Genomic DNA, 19,055 nt, shown 5'->3' with positions numbered 1-19,055 from the left:
AGGGGGTGTGGGAGGCATCTTAAGGATGCAGTGGGAAATTATACTTCACTTTTTGTATATTAGAATGGACTTGCTCAATAACATGTTTTTAGAAGCATAGGAGGTTCAGTTTATACCTGGGATGAGGCAGGATCACCTTTTTTAATTTCAACCGCGAGTCAATCTCCACGCATTGATGGACAGATTTTTAAACAAGTGTGTTTGTTGTTGCCTTGGAACACCAGAAAGAGAAAAGAAAACAACAACATTATGGAAAAGTATTTTATTTACACCAAGATATGCTTAATTTTACAAAACATTTTTCTAAGGAAGTTGCCCTATTATATGTACAAAAGGAGTCAGCTATTGCATCATTAGTGACTAAAAAGCAGCGCTAACTTAATGCTAAATAATGAATTCAGTGACCTGCTAATCTGCTGTGTCCTTAGAAAAAAAAAAAGACAACAAAATCGAAGAAAAAAGTTGGGAAGCCCACTTAAAAACATGGCTACAAACTATGGACACCACAAAGAAAATATGATATCAATCAGTAGCAGCTTAAACCAAAGTTAACAGGACTTTGGTTCTTAAAAAACAGACCGTAGTGTAACATACTGTCCAAAAACCAGTCTGCAAAATGGGCAAATATTTTTCATTTTATAATTCTGCTTTTCCTCCCTAAAACACTGCATGTATGTCCACAATCGGGTAAAAAAGATTTGTGTTGCTGCAAATAGACATGTCATTCAACTATCCATACATCCCTTTTTCCAGTAGGCATTCATGGGTGTGTGCTCAATGCGTCGGAAGAACATTGCAGATGTGAAATGATGAAAGGGAATGATGGGAATGCTGGCAATGCAATAAATAAACCATATCATACTTCAACCAAAAGCAAAGACCGAACTTTATGCCTGATCCAGTTTAATTTGTTCAGATTAAGGCCAGTTATTTTTTGGCTGAAATGTGTGATCCATGTGGGGAAGCAGGGGTTGCCGTTTCGGCCCACTGTTTTCTAATCTGAATCACTGCTGCTGCTTGAGGAATCCGTTGACATAACTTCAACATCATCTTCATTTTCCTTGTTATGTCCTGGGGGATCCAACAAGAAATCGTTGCTGTGACTTGGAGGCAGCATATTCATGGACATGTCACTTGACTGCCACGGATACTGAGGAGCCAGAACATCTGAGAAAAAAAAGAAAACTTAGGTGGAATAAAGTTGACTTCTAAAAAAAAAATTCAAGTCTTTCAGCAGCAGCAGATAGTCCAATTCACATATAATTCATATAAATAACATACAAGCACTCAAGTTTAGAACAGTTGCGTAATAAATCATCATAAAATCCAATGAAAATCATCGTAAAGTCATGACATCAGTGTCAATTCTTATTGAAGAGTATCAGCAAAGGTTTCAAATAAGATGACAGCAGATCGCTGTACAAAGGGCATAATTGCAAAAGGTGCTGTCCCGTCTCTTTAGCAAATACACACAAAATAAATAAATCTGGCTCTGTCTCATTCCATTTCTTTTTTAAACCAGCTACTCGTAAAAAGTAGTGACTAACATACTCCTAGGCCATAGTCCCCTTTCCTCCACACTTGTGGGATATTCCATCCTTCGGGACGGACCAGAGCACTTTTTGGTAGCATCCCAAAAATATTGTCCTTCCTTATTTTTACGCAAGGCCAGTGCGCGTATGGCTCTAGCCCCGCCTTCCTGATTCCCCCCTGCCCCCAGCACATTGATCTTCAGTCCTTTTCTCTGCACAGTCAGGATCAAACATACTTCGCATTGTGTTTTTTGCTCCGAGTATCTAGGCCCAGATCATTGCTGGAACGCATACTTCTGAGAGTCCCTCTTTGTCTGGGCACTTTAAAGAAGGCTTGTCAGGTGGGAGGGAATCTTCCACAGCGTTCCTCTGGTCCACCCAAGGGAATTAATGGAGGATAAAAAGAAACCGCTCAGCGAGTACCTTCCTTTTCAGAGCACCTCGTCCGGGTGACTTTCACATGGTGATCTGGTTCTGGGAGTCATCGTCCAGACACTAGCGTCATTAGAGCCGGCCCTGATGTGCCCCATTGAAGGACTAAACCGGATACTGGTGAATCCCCTCTGAAGTTCCAACCTTGGGGGCTAAGGATACTGGGGGTGACCCCCTGGGTTCCCCAAAAAGTGGCTAAAAAGTCTACCAGCAAAGGGAGCAAAACAAACTTGGGCTTTTTTTAAACTACTGGTAAAATGCCAATTCTTAATTTGACGTAAAGCAGTCTGGCAAGTTGTGGAAGAATCATGTCTAAATAGGTCTCAAAACCAATAGCTTCAGGAATGCATTTTTAGGACAGTCATCAATTTGCTGAATGCATGCATTATTGGCATAAGCGCCCTTTCATTTTTATCTTGAGGAGACCACGTCATGTGATTTTTGCACAAGATAAAAATGTTCTAATCAAACAAACACAAAGCCTTATATTGCAATCAGGTAGTTAAACCTAAAACCTCAGGAAAATTACAAAGAAACCTATTGTGTAAATTGATGCACAAAAAATGAAAACATGGCGTATTGATCATTATCTTGAATAAATGCCAGCAATGGAGGAAAAAACAAGATTAAGTAATATTTATGGCGACTCCCTTACTTCTACACAGAGTCTGTGCTCTATCAACAAACCAGTGATGGAGCAAATAAATGGCAGGACCAGAAGTGGTCATCAGAGCCACTGAAACAAAGGCTGTGTGTAGCTGGTCCTGCGTGCCATCACAAGCATACGGCTAAGTTCCTCACAGCCCCTGCACAGCTATGCAACACTTGGTTCCCCTATTTAGGCCATGTCCATCCAGACAAGAATGGATTCAGGCAAGATGATGTGGCCTGGATGCAGCAAACTAGGATGTGAGCAGAGCGAGACCCCCCCAGCCCCAACCCCTCACCCCCGCCCCTCTCCCAACAGCCTACACAGCCTTGAAAACATTCTGGTTTCACCTTGGCTCACTAGGTGTAGAAGGGTGCTCATTCTTTCATATGGTTTGGAACCGTCTGAAGTTTCAGGAATTCTGGACATGAATAATGGCAACTGGATTGAAATGACCTAAAATAGCCAACCACCAATAAGTGGACAATATTCAGTTGTACATGAGAGTTACAAGCCCACAGAACAACAGCTGCTTCGCGATTACCTAACCATCATCCAGTCCTGGAGGTCGACTGCCTACCTCAAACTTAACCAATCCAAGAATGAATTTGTCCTCATCAGTCCGCCCACTAAAAACCAACTTGTCCACCAACGACTTAATGATATGTGCCTAGAAGGTTTTGATCTGCAACGCTCTGATTCACCAAAATCTTCAGGCTTCACCATTGACAGCAACCTGTCCTTCCAGAAGCACATTACCCAAAAGGCTCCAACGGCCTAGCTCCAATTCTTCACCCTTCATAAAATCGAACCCTTTATACTGATGCAGGATTTCCGGACCATAGTGCAGGCCCTCCTTGTGGTTTTGTACATCGATGGGGGAAAATGCACTCCTGACAGGGCTCCTAGATGCTCACTTGGCTTCCCTAAACGCAGTCCATCACACTGTAGTAGTTAGTCTTACTGGTGTGCTGAAATGTGACCCAATTCTCCCTTTCCGATTAGAAATACATTAGCTTCCTTTACAGGCCAGGATACTGTTCAAGACTGCATGCATCTTTTAAAAGCAGTCAAGAGTAGCACAACAGCGTACCTGGCAGCTAAACTCAACAAATCTGGGTACACGCTCCTCACACAGCAAATCAACTAACAGGTTCGAATCCCACCTCCCAAGAGATGACCCAAAAACAATACTCCTCTTGACCTGCAACCACCCCCTGGAACCAGACTAATCCCAACTGACGCACAGAGCGCAACTCACATTATTGCGCTACAGTTAAGAGGCCAACCCAAAAGCTGGCTACCCATAGAGCCAAGCTTTAAACAATAAAATAAAAACTAAAATAAATATTCCTTTTTTAAATAGAAACTAGTCTAGTAGGCCTCATGAAAATGGAGGTTATGGGTAAATCACATGCCTAAGGAACAAGTGACTTACCTGTAACTGTTGTTCTCCAGCATGGGTCTGGCATGGATTCACATGCTCATGAATATTCCCCGTCGTCAGGATGGGAATCCTCGGTAAAGAAAAAAAATCAGTTTCTGTTTCGTTTCTGAACTGTCTTTCTCCTAATAACCAATCACTGGTCTCTGGGTCATTCTGCCCCCAGCCAATGACTGCCCTCTACCTAAACCCCTCCTCTGGTAGCCATCTTCGGATTTGGTAGCACATAAAGTGGCAGTAGGACTTAGTGAAGAACCACAGAGGGGTAGGAGGGAGGGTTCGCATGTGAATCCATGCCAGACCCATGCTGGAGAACAACAGTTACAGGTAATTAACTTGTTCCTTCTCCAGCATGGGGTCTGGCATGGATTCACATGCTCATGAATACAAGAACACAACACATGCACAACCACGGGAGGTGGCAAGGCTCAACATTAAGCATTTCATCAACTCAACATTAAGCATCTCTTACCTCCTCACCAGACCCACCTTCAGGAGAACAGGTTGTGCAGCACTGCCTGGCCGACTCTGGACTCCTCCCTGGAATCCCGGTCGACGCAGTAGAATCTCGTGAAGGTGTGCGTCGACCTCCACGTAACAGCCCTGCAGATGTCCAGCAGGGGCACACCAGATAGGAACGCCGTGGTAGCAGCGATCGCTCTGGTCGAATGGGCTCTCAGACGGCTGGGCAACGATCGGTTTGCCAACCGGTGACCGTGCATGATGCAGCCGGAGAGCCATCTGGAAATGGAAGCCTTTGAGAGGGCCTTCCCTTGGTTCACAGGTCCAAAGTTCACCAACAGCTGTGATGTCTTCCGAAAACTCTTTGTGCAGTCCATGTAAAACTTCAGCGCTCTAGCTACATCCAGCAAGTGCAAAGTCCTCTCGGCCGGCGACAAAGGTGACGGGTAGGAAACAGGTAACACCAAGGGCTCGTTGAGATGGCAGTCCGACGGCACCTTGGGCATGAATGAGGGGTGCGTCCTCAGCACCACCCTCGACTCGTGGAAAGTCAGGTATGGGGGCTTGCAGGAGAGGGCCTGGATCTCTCCCACTCGTCATGCGGAGGTGATGGCCACAAGAAACGCTGTTTTCCACGACAGGAACTTCAACAATGCTGGATGCAGAGGCTCGAATGGCAGGCCCATGAGCCTGGTCAGCACCGCGTTGAGCTCCCACGCCAGGGCCGGAGCCTTTTACTGGTGGAAAAGATCGGAACAATCCCTTTGTTAACTCCTTCACCAGGCGATGGGACCACAGGGATGAGCGTCCTGGAGTTCTGGTGCAGCGGGAGATAACCACCAGATGGATCTTGATGGAGGCATGGGCCAGCCCCGTCTTGGCCAGCGATAGCAAGTACGGCAGCACTTGAGGGGCCGTAATCCGCAGAGGGTTAATCTTCTGTGCTCTGCACCAGACAGAAAACTTCTTCCATTTGTGTCCTTAGCACTTGAGAGTTGAGAACGCCCTGGCCTTTGCAAGCACCTCCTTGCCGTCCGCCGGGATATCGTACCCTCCAAACTCTAGTGCTTCAGGAGCCAGGCCTGCAAGTTCAGAGACCTCGGGTTGCGGTGGAGGATGGCGCCCCCTTCTCTGGAGAGGAGATCTGCGTCCGTCGGCAGTTTGACTGGGGATGACGCTGACATGTCCAGAAGGTCCGGGAACCAGATCTGTCTCGGCCACGCCGGTGCGACGAGGATCATCCTGCACCGGGACCGTCTGAGTTGGTTGATGAGTCGCAGCAGCAACAGCAACAACGCATAGAGGAACAGGCCGCCCCAGGGGAATGAGAAGGCATCGCCCATGCTCCCCGGCTGGGGAAACCTGCTGGCGAACCTCCAGCACTTGGTGTTCGTCGCCGTCGCAAATAAGTCGATCTGGGGAATGCCCGATCGTTGGAATAGCAGATCCACTTGATCCTGTCGCAGCTACCATTCGTGGCACCAGCAGCTCCCGGCTGAGTGAGTCGGCGATGGTGTTCTTTATTCCTGCCAGGTGGAAGGGTACCAGAAACATCCCTTGAGTGACAGCCCAGTGCCACAGATCCTGGGCCTCCTTGGATAGGGCTGGGGATCTGGTGCCTCCCTGCTTCCGGATGTAGAACATCGCAGTGGTGTTGTCGGTGAAGATCCTCACCACCTTGCCCTTGAGGGACGGGAGGAACGACCTGAGAGCCCAGAACACGGCTCGGAGCTCCAGGACGTTGATGTGTAGTGACATCTCCTCCGGGAGCCAAAGGCCTCTCGCGTGGAGATCTCCGGTATGCGCTCCTCATCCCTCGTCACCGTCTCCTGATGTGCCGGGGTCTGCAAGTCCATACCCACCGCAAGATGTCTGCGGGTGCCCCACCACCGGATCGCTTGGCAGTAAGTCTCGTTGAGCAAGATCCTATCTTTGAAGCTGCCCGCCGCTTGCATCCAACGGGCGTCTAGGAACTCTTGCAGTGGACGCATCCGCAGCCTGCACAGGCGTACAAGGTAGATGCACAAGGACATCATGCCGAGAACGGACTTGATGCACCTCACCCTGGCCACGTCCATGGTCGACAGCCGTTGCACTTTGCCCAGGATGGCCTTCGTCCTTTCCTCCGACGGCGAGGCCAACCGCGCCACTGTGTCGAGCCTGGCCCCCAGGAACAGTGCGACTTGTGACTGCACCAAGTAGGATTTCGTGAAGTTGATGGAGAATCCCAGATCTGTGAGCAGCTGGACGGTCTTCGATGTGTGCTCGACGGCGAGTTCTCTTGTCCTTTCTCGGATGAGCCAATCGTCCAGGTAGGGGTAGACGTGGATCCCCTGCAGGTGCAGCCACGCCCCCACTGGTGCTAGGCACTTGGTGAATACCCTGGGCGCCGACTTCAATCCGAAGGGAAGGGCCTTGAACTGGTAGTGCTGTCTTTGGACTACGAATCTGAGAAATTTTCGATGTCCTTTTAGAATGGGGATGTGGAAGTAGGCATCCTCCAAGTCCAGCAACGATAGGAAGTCACCCTCCTCCAGCTGTCCCAGCACGTGCTGGAGAGTGACCATCTGGAACTTCTGGGACTTGATGTACTTGTTTAAACGATGAAGGTCCAGGATGGGTCGCCAGCCGCCGGTCTTCTTTCTTACGAGGAAGTATCGTCAGAAAACTCCGGAGCCCCGTAGCCTCTTTGGGACGTGCTCGATGGCTCCTTTCTTCAGCATCGCTCTTACTTCCAGCAGCAGTTGAGGGACGCGGTTTTCCTTCCTGGCCACGGGTGGAATGCGGGGGGCACTTCTTTAGAAACTCGAGAGTGTGCCCACGGGCCAGGGCATCCAACACCCAACGGGCAGTGGAGATGGACTCCCACACGCTGACTAACTTCGCCAGCCGGCCTCCCACCGGGGTGCTCAGGTGGGGGCACAACGCCATGGCCGGTTTAGTCCTGCTTGGTAGCGGCCTTGCCGCCTTGGCCTCCTTGACGACTATGAGATCCTCCTGATTTGCTGCGTCTTCTGTAGGCCTCCTGTGACGAGGAGCGGGCCGCCTGGCGGTACGTTGAGCCACCGCCGAATCCTTTGGCAGCACCTTGCTTGCCTCCAGAATTCCGAAAGGGCAGCCGTCACTGCTGTAAAACTCCCAAGGCCCGTGCTGTCTCTGTGTCGGCCTCGATGGCCTGCAGTGACTCGTTCACTGTCTTGCCAAACAGGTTGTTTCCGTCGAAATGCATGTCCAAAACTCTGGTCTGCACGTCCTGGCGGAAATCGGTTGCCTTGAGCCAACCACGCCGGCAAAGGCAAACACCGTTGCCCATCTGGTGGAAGCTGGTGTCAGCAATGTCTGCGGCCACTGTTCTGGCGTGGTCCGACGCCGCCTCAGCCCTCTTGACGTCCAGGAGGAAGTCCAGCAGAGGAGCGATCTTAAACCACAGCTCCCTGTCGTAGCAGGCCACAATCGCGAGGGCGTTGGCCGCTTTAATCGTCGTCGAGATGACCCGTCGTCCCATGGCACCCAATTTCTTCCCTTCGTCGTCTGGCGATGAGGTCGAAGTTGAAGCTGTCGCCCCCCCCCCCCGCTTTCTTCTTGGCTGCCGCTGAGACGACCTAATCTGGGGTCGACTGCGCCCTAAGGCACATGGGGGCGGAATCTGGGACCCGGTACTTCTTCTCGTACCGGTCTCTCTTGGCAGGGGTTGTGGACGGGTTCTTCAGGCGCTCCAGCCCCTCGTCCCAAATGTCGTCAAGTAACAGGACCAAAAGGACCGTCTTCCTCTTGGACTCACGCCGTTGATAGAGGAAACCTTCCTTCTTCTGTTCTACGGGGCAGAACTGGAAGAGCTCGGATGCCCCGACGATCATGGCATGGAAGGAGCCAATTTCGTCAGGCGGAGAGGCCCGAGGAGGTGGTGATGGGAGGCCCATCCCGTCGTCACCACCGTTGTCACCCGTCCCAGTCGTGGCCGTCTCTGTTCCCGTGTCATCCCTCGGGACCGGGGATGGAGAAGAAGGCTGCGAGGGCCGCGCCGGCTGGAAGGGCCGTGGGGGATGAGTTCTTCTCCGCTTGCCTGGAGGGCTTCCCGACGGTCCAGGCTCCGCTGGGTCGTCCGTTGGGGGTAAGGGCAAACTTGTCCTTATCTCTGTACACAAGGCCTGGATCGCCATCAGGATTGCTCCTGAGTTGTCCTGTGGCCCAGATACTGGTTGCGACAGGCGCGACGGTTGGGGAGTGGAATCCTCTGCCTCCACAGGAACCTCGTCGGCGGCACCATCGCTTTCTTCGTCCACCTTGTCGGGATCCCTCCCGTGGGACCGGACTTCCTCGAACCTTTTGTCCAGGATCTTCACAACTTCAGCCAGCTCCTCTTCAGAGGCTGTATCCGTGTCTGTGATGGCCACCGCCCCCCCTCTTTTTCCACCGGGGTTCTCACGGGGGTCTTATCGATGGGTTGAAAAAGAGGATTCCCTCCGCGGTGGCAGGGAAACTCTGGTCTCCGAGGTCATCTCCACGGGGTAGCCTCCACAGGCTTTGCCAGGGCCGCCACAACTCCCTCGATAGAGGCCTTAGCCGGGTGAGTCAAGGCCTTCAAGACTTTAGACGCGCCTGAGGCCTTCTCCTTGGGGGGAGGGTCACTGACTCGCTCCCCCTCGGCTGTCTCCGTCAGGATCGACCGGGTCTTATCACTAAATTTACCCAGGTTCTCTGACTTTCTTCCCCCCCACCCCCCCGAGCCAGCCAGAGCGTTGGCTCGTGGTTGATGGTGTTGGTGAAAGTGCGCCCTGCCTGGCAGCCGAGGACCCTGGCCGTTCGGCGCTCACGGTGCCCTCGGACTCGCGGTGCTTTGACTTTTGTTGGGCCCCTGTCGCCAGAGCGCCCTCAAAGGTCTTAGAAGACCGTTCGGACCTCTTCTTCTCACCTGCTGCTGGGCTCTTCCCCTCCAGCCAGTTGGTGAGGCGCATACAGCGATCCTTCATGGTCCGCTCCGACATGTTCTGGCAAAAACCCACAGTCCTTCTCCACGTGATTTCGTGAAGGTAGTAGAGGCATCTAGAATGCTCGTCCTCCTTGAAGACATTCTGCAATCCTCATCCAGGGCAGCTCCTGAACAGCTTGGATCCGGGCGTTGTGCTCCCTTTGTCCTGGGCCATGTCCAAGCGGGGTAGGCCTCAAAGATCTTCTGGACTCCTCCAAGAAGCGGAACTCGACGAAAACTTCGCCCTTGAGGGGCACAGAAAATTCAGAAACGTGTCCCCGTTGATCTGAAGTAGAAACGGTGGAGCTTGAGGCTCGATTGACTGAAAAAATGAAATTAAACTCTTTGAAAAATCGCAAAACGCAGTAAAAGCTCGAGCTATAGCACGAGTAATCCCAACACTTGAACGTGCGGTAAAAAGGACAGACTGCATCAGAAAGCAAGATGCTACAGAAAAAAGGCTGAGAGATACCTATCTAATGCAGATGTATTTTAGCATAAGCGAAGCAGAACAGATGAGGAGTCTGATATGGAGAGATTTGGGTAACAGGTTCTGTATTATGGAGAAAGTAAATTACTGCATAAACTACTGTTCTTCTAGTCTATAGTCCCCTTTCCTCCATACTTATTGGTGACCGTCCCATTGAGGCGGCACATTTTCTGCTCAGCAAAGTCAGTCCCCTTTTCACCACACTTCAGATGGGATATACAAATTACATCTTTTTAGGTGGATGCAGGGTGGGGGTGTATGGAGGAAAGGGAACTGAGTACAGTAATCAATACAGTGACATTTACTTACTCCATTGTGTCCCCTTTCCTCCATACTTATGGGATATTGGCAAGCATGAATCTCTTAAGGGGGCAGGGGGTTAAACAAATGGATCATGCAGTTCTGCCTGCCCAATACTAAAATCTGCTCTTGAGCTGGTATCCATCAAAAAAAAGGCAGACGACGCAGACCATGTTGCTCTCTTTTCGATCATATCCAAGGGGTCTCTTCTCTGCAATGCTATGGAGGCCGCCTTAGCCCAGACGGCATGTGCATTAATGCCTTTAGGGGCAGGTTTGCCACTGTGAACATAAACCCGTTACGCAGGCCAATGGAAATGTTGGTTCCTGGATGCAAGCCTCCAAATGACACCAAAAGACAGTTGTCTTCCTTAAGTCATTAATATTTTGGATGTTAGTAAGGTCTATAAACAAATGATGTCGGGTCTTCTCAGCCCTCGACAGCGTGTTAGGAAAGGAACAAGTTACTTACCTGTAACTGTTGTTCTCCAGCATGGGTCTGGCATGGATTCACATGCTCATGAATATTCCCCGTCGTCAGGCCGGGAATCCTCGGTATAGAAAAAAATCCGTATCAGTTTCGTTTCTGATCTGTCTTTCTTAGTAGTAACCAATCACTGGTCTCTGGGTCATACTGCCCCCAGCCAATGACTGCCCTCTCCCTAAGCCCCGCCTCCGGCAGCCATCCTCAGATTTGGTAGCACGTAAAGTGGCAGTATGACCAAGTGAAGAGCCGCAGAGGGGAAGGCGGGAGGGTTCACATGTGAATCCATGCCAGACCCATGCTGGAGAACAACAGTTACAGGTAAGTAACTTGTTCCTTCTCCAGCATGGGGTCTGGCATGGATTCACATGCTCATGAATAAGAGAATACATAGCAGTACACACATGCACAACCACGGGAGGTGGCAACAGGCTCAACATTAAGCAATACAACAACTCAACATTAAGCAATTCTTACCTCCTCACCAGGCTCACCTTAGGCGAACAGGTTGCGCAGCACTGCTTGGCCGACCCTGGACTCCTCCCTGGAGTCCCGATCTCCCGATCGACGCAGTAGCATCTTGTGAAAGTGTGCGTCGACCTCCATGTCGCAGCCCTGCAGATGTCCAGCAGGGGCACACCAGACAGCAACGCTGTGGTAGCAGCGATCGCTCTGGTCGAATGGGCTCTCGGACGGCCGGGCAGCTGTCGGTTTGCCAACCGGTGACAGTGCATGATGCAGCCGGAGAGCCATCTGGAAATGGAAGTCTTCGAGAGAGCCTTCCCTTGATTCACAGTCCCAAAGTTCACAAACAGCTGTGACGTCTTCCGAAAACTCTTCGTGCGGTCCACATAGAACTTCAGCGCTCTAGCTACATCCAGCGAGTGCAAAGTCCTCTCGGCCGGCGACGAAGGCGACGGGAAGAAAACTGGCAACACCAAGGGCTCTTTGAGGTGGAAGTCCGACGGCACCTTGGGCATAAAGGATGGGTGTGTCCTCAGCACCACCCTCGTGTCATGAAAAGTCAAGTATGGAGGCTTGCAAGATAGGGCCTGGATCTCTCCCACTCATCGTGCGGAGGTGATGGCCACGAGGAAAGCTGTCTTCCATGACAGGAACTTCAAAGGCGCCGAATGCATAGGCTCGAATGGGGCCCCCATGAGCTTGGTCAGCACCACATTAAGCTCCCACGCCGGGGCAGGAGCCTTCACCGGCGGGAATGATCGGAATAGTCCCTTCATGAATTCTTTCACCAGGCGATGAGACCACAAGGACACCCGTCCCGTCGTCCTGGTATATCGGTAGATTGCAGCCAGATGTATTTTGATGGAGGCGTGAGCCAGTCCAGCTTTGGCCAGCGACAGTAGGTACGGCAGTACTTGAGGGGCCGTAATCCGCAGAGGGTTAATCTTCTGTGCACGGCACCAGACAAAGAACCTCTTCCATTTATGTCCGTAGAACTTGAGAGTTGAGGACGCCCTGGCCTTTGCAAGAACCTCTCTGCAGTCGGCCAGGATGTCGTACCCTCCAAACTCTAGTGCTGCAGGAGCCAGGCCTGCAAGTTCAGCGACGACTCCGGGTTGTGGTGAAGAATGGCGCCTCCTTCTCTGGAGAGAAGGTCTGCGTCCGTCGGCAGCTTGACTGGGGGGGACGTTGACAAGTCCAGAAGGTCCGGGAACCAGATCTGTGTCGGCCACGCTGGTGCGACGAGGATCATCCTGCACCGGGACCTCTTGAGCTGGTTGATGAGCCGGAGCAGCAATGGCAGCGGAGGGAACGCAAAAAGAAATAGGCCGTCCCAGGGGAACGAGAAAGCATCGCCCATGCTCCTCGGCTGGGGGAACCTGCTGGTGAACCTCTGGCACTTGGAATTCGTCGCAAAGAGATCGATTTGGGGTTCGCCTCTTCGTCGGAAGAGTCTATCCACTTGATCCTGGCGTAGTTCCCACTCGAGGCATGACCGCAGCTCCCTGCTGAGTGAGTCGGCGATTGTGTTTTTTATTCCTGCCAGATGAAGAGGCACCAGAAACATCCCTTGGGTGACGGCCCAATGCCACAGATCCTGGGCTTCCTTGGATAGGGCCAGGGACCTGGTTCCGCCCTGCTTCCGGATGTAGAACATCGTGGTGGTGTTGTCGGTGAAGATTCTCACCACCTTGCCCTTGAGGGATGGAAGAAAAGACCTGAGGGCCCAGAACACCGCGCAGAGCTCCAAGATGTTGATGTGGAGAGACTTCTCCTCCGGGAGCCAAAGGCCTCTCGCGTGAAGATCTCCGGAGTGTGCTCCCCAACCTTCCAGGGAGGCGTCCGTCGTCACCGTCACCTGGTGAGCTGGGGTCTGAAAGTCTGTGCCCGCCGACAGATGGGAGCGGGTACCCCACCACCGGATCGCCTGACGGAACTTCTCGTTGAGGGATCCTGTCCTCGAAGCTGCCTGTCGACTGGATCCAGCGGGCGTCGAGGAACTCCTGTAAGGGTCTCATCCGAAGCCTGCAAAGGCGCACCAGATAAATGCAGGAGGACATCATCCCGAGGAGGGACTTGATAGATCTTACCCTGCCATGTCCGTGGCCAGCAGACGCTGCACCTTGCCCAGAATGGTCCTGGTCCTTTCCTCTGACAGCGAGGCCAGCTGCGCCACTGTGTCGAGCTTGGCTCCCAGAAAAAGGGCGACTTGCGACGGAACCAGGTGGGATTTTGGAAAGTTGATGGAGAATCCCAGGTCAGTGAGTAGCTGGACGGTCTTCGCAGTGTGCTCCACGGCGAGCTCCCTTGTCCTTGCCCGGATGAGCCAGTCGTCCAGGTAGGGGTAGACGTGGAGCCCTTGTAGGCGCAGACGCGCCGCCACCGGTGCGAGGCACTTGGTGAACACCCTTGGTGCCGACTTCAATCCGAACGGGAGGGCCTTGAACTGGTAGTGCCGCCCTTGGTCCACGAACCTGAGGAACTTTCGGTGTCTTTTTAGAATGGGGATGTGGAAGTAGGCATCCTCCAAGTCCAACGACGACAGGAAATCGCCCTCCTCCAGCTGTCCCAGCACATGCTGGAGGGTGACCATATGGAACTTCTGTGCCTTGATGTACTTGTTCAGTCGTCGTAGGTCCAGGATGGGGCACCATCCTCCTGTCTTCTTTTTTACGAGGAAGTACCTTGAGTAAACTCCAGAGCCCCGAAGCCTCTTTGGGACGAGCTCGATGGCACCCTTCTTGAGCATCGCCCTTACTTCCAACAGTAGTTGAGGGACGTGATTTTCCTGGCCACGGGTGGAACGCAAGGGCACTTCTTCTGAAAGTCGAGGGCGTGCCCTTGGGCCAGGGCGTCCAGCACCCAACGGTCGGTGGAGATGGACTCCCACACGCTGACGAATCTCACCAGCCGGCCTCCCACCGGGGTGCTTCGGCGGGGGCCCGACCCCACGGTCGGTTCAATCTTGTTTGGAGGCCGCCTTGCCTCCTTGACCTCCTTGTCGACGACGACGACGGGCACCACCTGACTTGCCGCGTCCCCTGTAGGCTTCCTGAGACCAAGATCTTGCCGGTAAGTGGAGGAGCCACTGCCGGATCCCTTGGAGGCACCTTGTGTGCCTCCGGAGCTCCGAAACGACGGGCGTCGTTGGAGCACTCCCAGTGCCCGGGCAGTCTCTGTCTGTCTTGATGGCCTGAAGGGACTCATCAACCGCCTTCCCAAACAGGTTGTTCCCGTCGAAGGGCATGTCCAAAACCTTGGTTTGTACGTCCTGGCGGAAATCCGTGGCTTTGAGCCATCCTCGTCTCAAGCAAACGGTGTTGCCCAACTGACGGAAACCGGTGTCGGCGATGTCCGTTGCCACAGTGATGGCGTGGTCCGAAGCAATCTCCCCCTCCTGTAGGATTTCAAGGGCCTCAGCCCTTTTGGCGTCCGGAAGGAAGTCTAACAGAGGGGCGATTTTGAACCACAACTTCCTGTCGTAGCGGGCTATGATAGCCAGGGCGTTGGCCGCCTTAATAGTCGTCGCTGCGGATTAGATGATCCGTCGTCTCATCGTGTCCAACTTCCTGCCCTCGCCGTCCGGCGGGGAAGTTGATGTCGAGGCCGATGCCCCCCCCAGGTTTCTTCTTTGTCGCCGCCGAGACGACCGAATCTGGGGTAGGTTGTGACCAAAGGCACAGTGGTGCAGCGTCGGGGACCCGGTACTTCTCGTACCGGTCCCTCTTTGCCGGCGCCGTGGCAGGGTTCTTGAGGAGGGCGAGCCCCTCATCCCAGACGTCATCAAGAAGCGGTACAGCGAGGACCGTCTTCCTTTTAGCCTTGCGCCGTTGGTAAAGGAACCCTTCTTTCTTCTTTTCTTCTGGGCAGAGCTGAAAAAGCTCGGATGCCCTGGAAATCATGGCATGAAAGGATCCAATCTCGTCAGGCGGGGACGGCCGAGCAGAGGGCGACGGGGGACACGTCCCGTCGTCGCCTCCGTCGTCATCTGTACCTGTCGTAGCTGTGTCCGTGCCTGTATCATCCCCATGGGTAGTAGACCGGGGGGAAGGCGGAGCAGGCCGCAGAGGTAGGAGAGGTGGCGTAGGATGCGTCGTCCTCCTCTTATGCGGTGGACTCTCCGAAGGTCCTGGCTCCGGTTCCCCTGTCGGGTCTGGCTCAGGTACCTCCGTCGGGGGAAGGGGCAACCTTGTCCTCATCTCTGAGCATAAGGACTGAATAGCTGACAAAATGGCCGCCGAGGTGTCCTGCGGCGCCGGAAAAGACAGGCGCGAGTGCTCTCGAGGAGCCTTGTCGGCGACACCGTCGCTCTCGTCGTCGCCTTCGTCGGGATCCCTCCCGATGGGCTGGGCCTCTTCCACGACTTCGATGAGCTCTTCTTCAGAGGTCGTGTCCGCATCCATGATGGCCACCAGCCCCTCCCCCACCTTTTCCAACGAGGACTTTGTGGGGGTCTTCTCAATGGGCCTGAAAGACTCCCCCCTCCGCGGTGGCAGGGAGACTCTGGGTCCTGAGGGCGCCTCCACTGGTGTAGCCTCCACAGGCTGAGCCAGGGCCGCGGCGACATCCTCAATCGAGGTCTTAGCAGGGTGAATTAAGGCCATCGTCACCTTCTGGACGCCTGAGGCCTTCACCTTGGGGGGAGGGTCCGAGCCTCGCTCCCCCTCTGCCGGAATCTTCGAGATCCACCGGGGCCTCTCCAGAAGCTTCGCCGGGTTCTCAGACTTCCTCTTACCCGAGCCAGAGCGTTGGCTCATGGTCGATGGCGCCGGGGAGGATGCGCCCTGCCTGGCAGCCAAGGAGCCCGACCGTTCGGCACTCGCGGTGCTTAGCCTTTTGTTGGGCCCCCGTCGCCGGGGCGCCCTCACAGGTCTTAGAAGACCGCTCGGACTTCTTTTTCTTCTTCTCGCCTGACGAGCTCTTCCCTTCCAGCCAGTTGGCGAGACGGAGGTGGCGATCCTTCATGGTCCGCTCCGACATGTTCCCACAAAATGCACAGTCCTTCTCCGTGTGCGTCTTGTCCTCATGGAGACAGTAGAGGCATAACGAATGCTCGTCCTTCTTGAAAACATTCTGAAGCTGGCATCCAGGGCAGGTCCTGAACAGCTTCCCGGGCGTCGAGCTTCCTTTCCCCTGGGCCATGTCCGGGGTAGGCCTGGGAACTTCTGGAATCCTCCAAAAGCGTAACTCGACAAAATCTTCACCCTTGAGGGGCGTAGAAAACTCCGAAACGGATCCCCGTTGATCGGATGTAGAAACGGTGGAGCTTGAGGCTCTATTTAACTGAAAAATGAGAAAAATCTCCTGAAAAAGCACGAAAACGCAGCAAAAGCTCGAGAGCTACAGCACGAGGACTCCCAACACTTGAACGTGCAGTAAAAATCTAAGGATGGCTGCCGGAGGCGGGGCTTAGGGAGAGGGCAGTCATTGGCTGGGGACAGTATGACCCAGAGACCAGTGATTGGTTACTACTAAGAAAGACAGATCAGAAACGAAACTGATACTGATTGTTTTCTATACCGAGGATTCCCGGCCTGACAACGGGGAATATTCATGAGCATGTATGCTGGAGAAGAAGACTGGGCAAGGCATTTCTTGGTTGATGTGGAAAGACTAGACTATTTTCGGTAAGAACTTAGGAAGAGTCTGAAGAACCACGGTCACGGATCCAGGGAATTCATTCCCTCTCCCCAAGGGGGAGCCTCCACCCCTTTGGGACTCGAGAGGTGGGCCTGCTAGGCTTAACACCCCCCTAGGGGACAGGCCAAGCATGCTCTCATTGTGGGTGACCTCCACTTAGAGGACAGACAATCAAACAGGGATATGTGTTATCCTCCCTTATCTCAGGAAGCTAATAGTTTTGTTTGTTTATTTAACTTGTACAATAACTTACAGCTTCCTATACAAATGGCTGGTATGGTTTCTGACCTTTTTCAGGCACCGTCCTCCACTCTGAATGGAGAATGGGTGATTAGGTCCCCCCTCGTTGTGGGAAGATAAAGACCCAATCAGCGTTTGACCTGGAGAGAGGAGAAGCTTGCGGATCTGCGGAGGAGAGACCGCCTCCCAGGAGATGTGGCAAAGAGAAGCAAGCACATGCCTGACATGGCAGATCAACCCATGGTCAAGTCTGTGAACCGCTTGAGAATCCTGCCAACGCCAAGAATGGTGAAGCCCAGCCCATGAGATTCTTCAGCAGTGGAGAACACCTGAAAGGTGAACGAGTGGCGCAACGGAGACCCAATGCCATATTCCACCGGAAGGGAGTACCAGCTCTACCATTTGTGGAACACCTGGAGGGAGCCAGGATAATAGAGGAAAACCCCAAGACTGAATGGTAACAGGAATTTGACCCCACAATAGGGAGCGAAAAATCCAACCCCAATGCGGGGTGAAAGAAACCAAGTCTCAATGACGGTTGATAGAAACCAGGCAGGGGTAAAAACCAGGCGGTAGCCCAGTGGAGAAAGCACCACGAGATTCACTGGTGGGGAGCTTATGGAGGTATTTCCATTTTGAAAATGCAGTGAGTGAGTAATATCTGAAAATTGAGAGCAGGTAATGTTGCTAATAGACAGGAACTCCAATTTAGCTTATCTGTCCCACACTTGAGGGTACTGTCCATAGTCATACTAACATCCAAACCATACTGGTTCCTATTTTCTAGAAATTTAAATGCTTAGAAATTGGGTAATTAGTACAATAAAGATGTTTAAATGGTGGTTTTAAGCAAGGCCATGGTAGTCAGGAACATTGACTGTGAAGACTGACTTTCTGGAAATGTAATGACGCGGCAAACAACCGCAGCACAAAACATAAGGTAGAACATGGTATATACAATCTCTGAATTGTCATTTACTTAATCTTTTTGTTTCTCTCTGGTTTCTCTTTGGCCGATTCTTAGGTGGACTATGTGAAAAGGACTTAGCTGTACAAAAAAAGTATCTTGAATTTAAAGGCATGGTCTAGTAAACATTTTTATTGTCCCTACGGGTCGGCCATGTTTTTTTAAGCCTAAGTGGCTCGATTTTAGAAAACTTTCCTATGGACCTTACCCGAGTTTTCGTCCATTAAACGCACGCGAAAACAAGCACCAGGGAGCCGCCATTTTCTGATAATCCTATCTTTTCCCCCATCGCCCTGGCTGACCTGCTTTTGCGGCACTAAATCAATTCCCCCGCCCCTGAGCCGTTCATCAGCAGACTCGTACCGCCCATTTCCCAACGCCAAAGCACGTCTCGTGTCAACATTCGCTGTGCTTCAGCTAACGACGTGTCGCCATGGAAATGGCAGGACGCCTCTTTACTCAATAAGTATAAACAGACCGTTTCACAACACACAGCAGCAGATTTTCAATTCCATTCCTCTCTCTGTGTTACTTTGAGTATTCTGTGACTCGTTTCAGTGCTCTGGTCAGCTACCTTCGCCGCTTGTAGCCCGTGTGAACAGATACCAGTACCACCGCTATAAATTATTTTAGTTTGTTTAACACACAATGGCTACAATAATGCCCTACATGTACGAGCCCGAGTATACCGAGGAGGAACTACTGGAAAGGGAAGCACGCGAAAACGATGGGGATTCGGACGGCAGTTGGCAGGACGAATCAACAGATGAAGAGCCTGGGCCTAGTCGAATGGACGGCGTCTCCACCTGGTGCACATGCAATCGGTGCGAGCTAATGCCAACTGAGGACGAGAACTGCTGCTGCCGAGAAAACTCGGGATGCCTGGCCTACATTTCGGAAGGCGAGCCACGACCGCAATGCATCACCGAGCTGCCAGACTTCAGGGCAGCCTGCCTCACACGGGCCGTGTTGAGAATAATGA

General features: G+C 52.5%; 1 protein-coding gene across 2 annotated transcripts in view; it reads right to left on the bottom strand.

Moving 5' to 3' along the window:
• Positions 1 to 247: 247 nt before the first annotated feature.
• Positions 248 to 19,055, bottom strand: part of MED4 (mediator complex subunit 4) — a 550,363-nt gene continuing 531,555 nt past the window's right edge. For both annotated transcript variants that reach the window (XM_069640681.1, XM_069640680.1), the window contains exon 7: positions 248 to 1,167. In XM_069640681.1, the coding sequence (XP_069496782.1) occupies positions 995 to 1,167 (173 nt within the window). In that variant the 3' untranslated portion in view covers positions 248 to 994. The remainder of the gene's footprint in view (positions 1,168 to 19,055) is intronic.

Source organism: Ambystoma mexicanum, chromosome 7q (assembly GCF_040938575.1).
Source record: "Ambystoma mexicanum isolate Mex_15411 chromosome 7q, UKY_AmexF1_1, whole genome shotgun sequence".
NCBI lineage: Eukaryota > Metazoa > Chordata > Amphibia > Caudata > Ambystomatidae > Ambystoma > Ambystoma mexicanum.
This window is presented reverse-complemented; position numbering and strand designations above follow the sequence as displayed.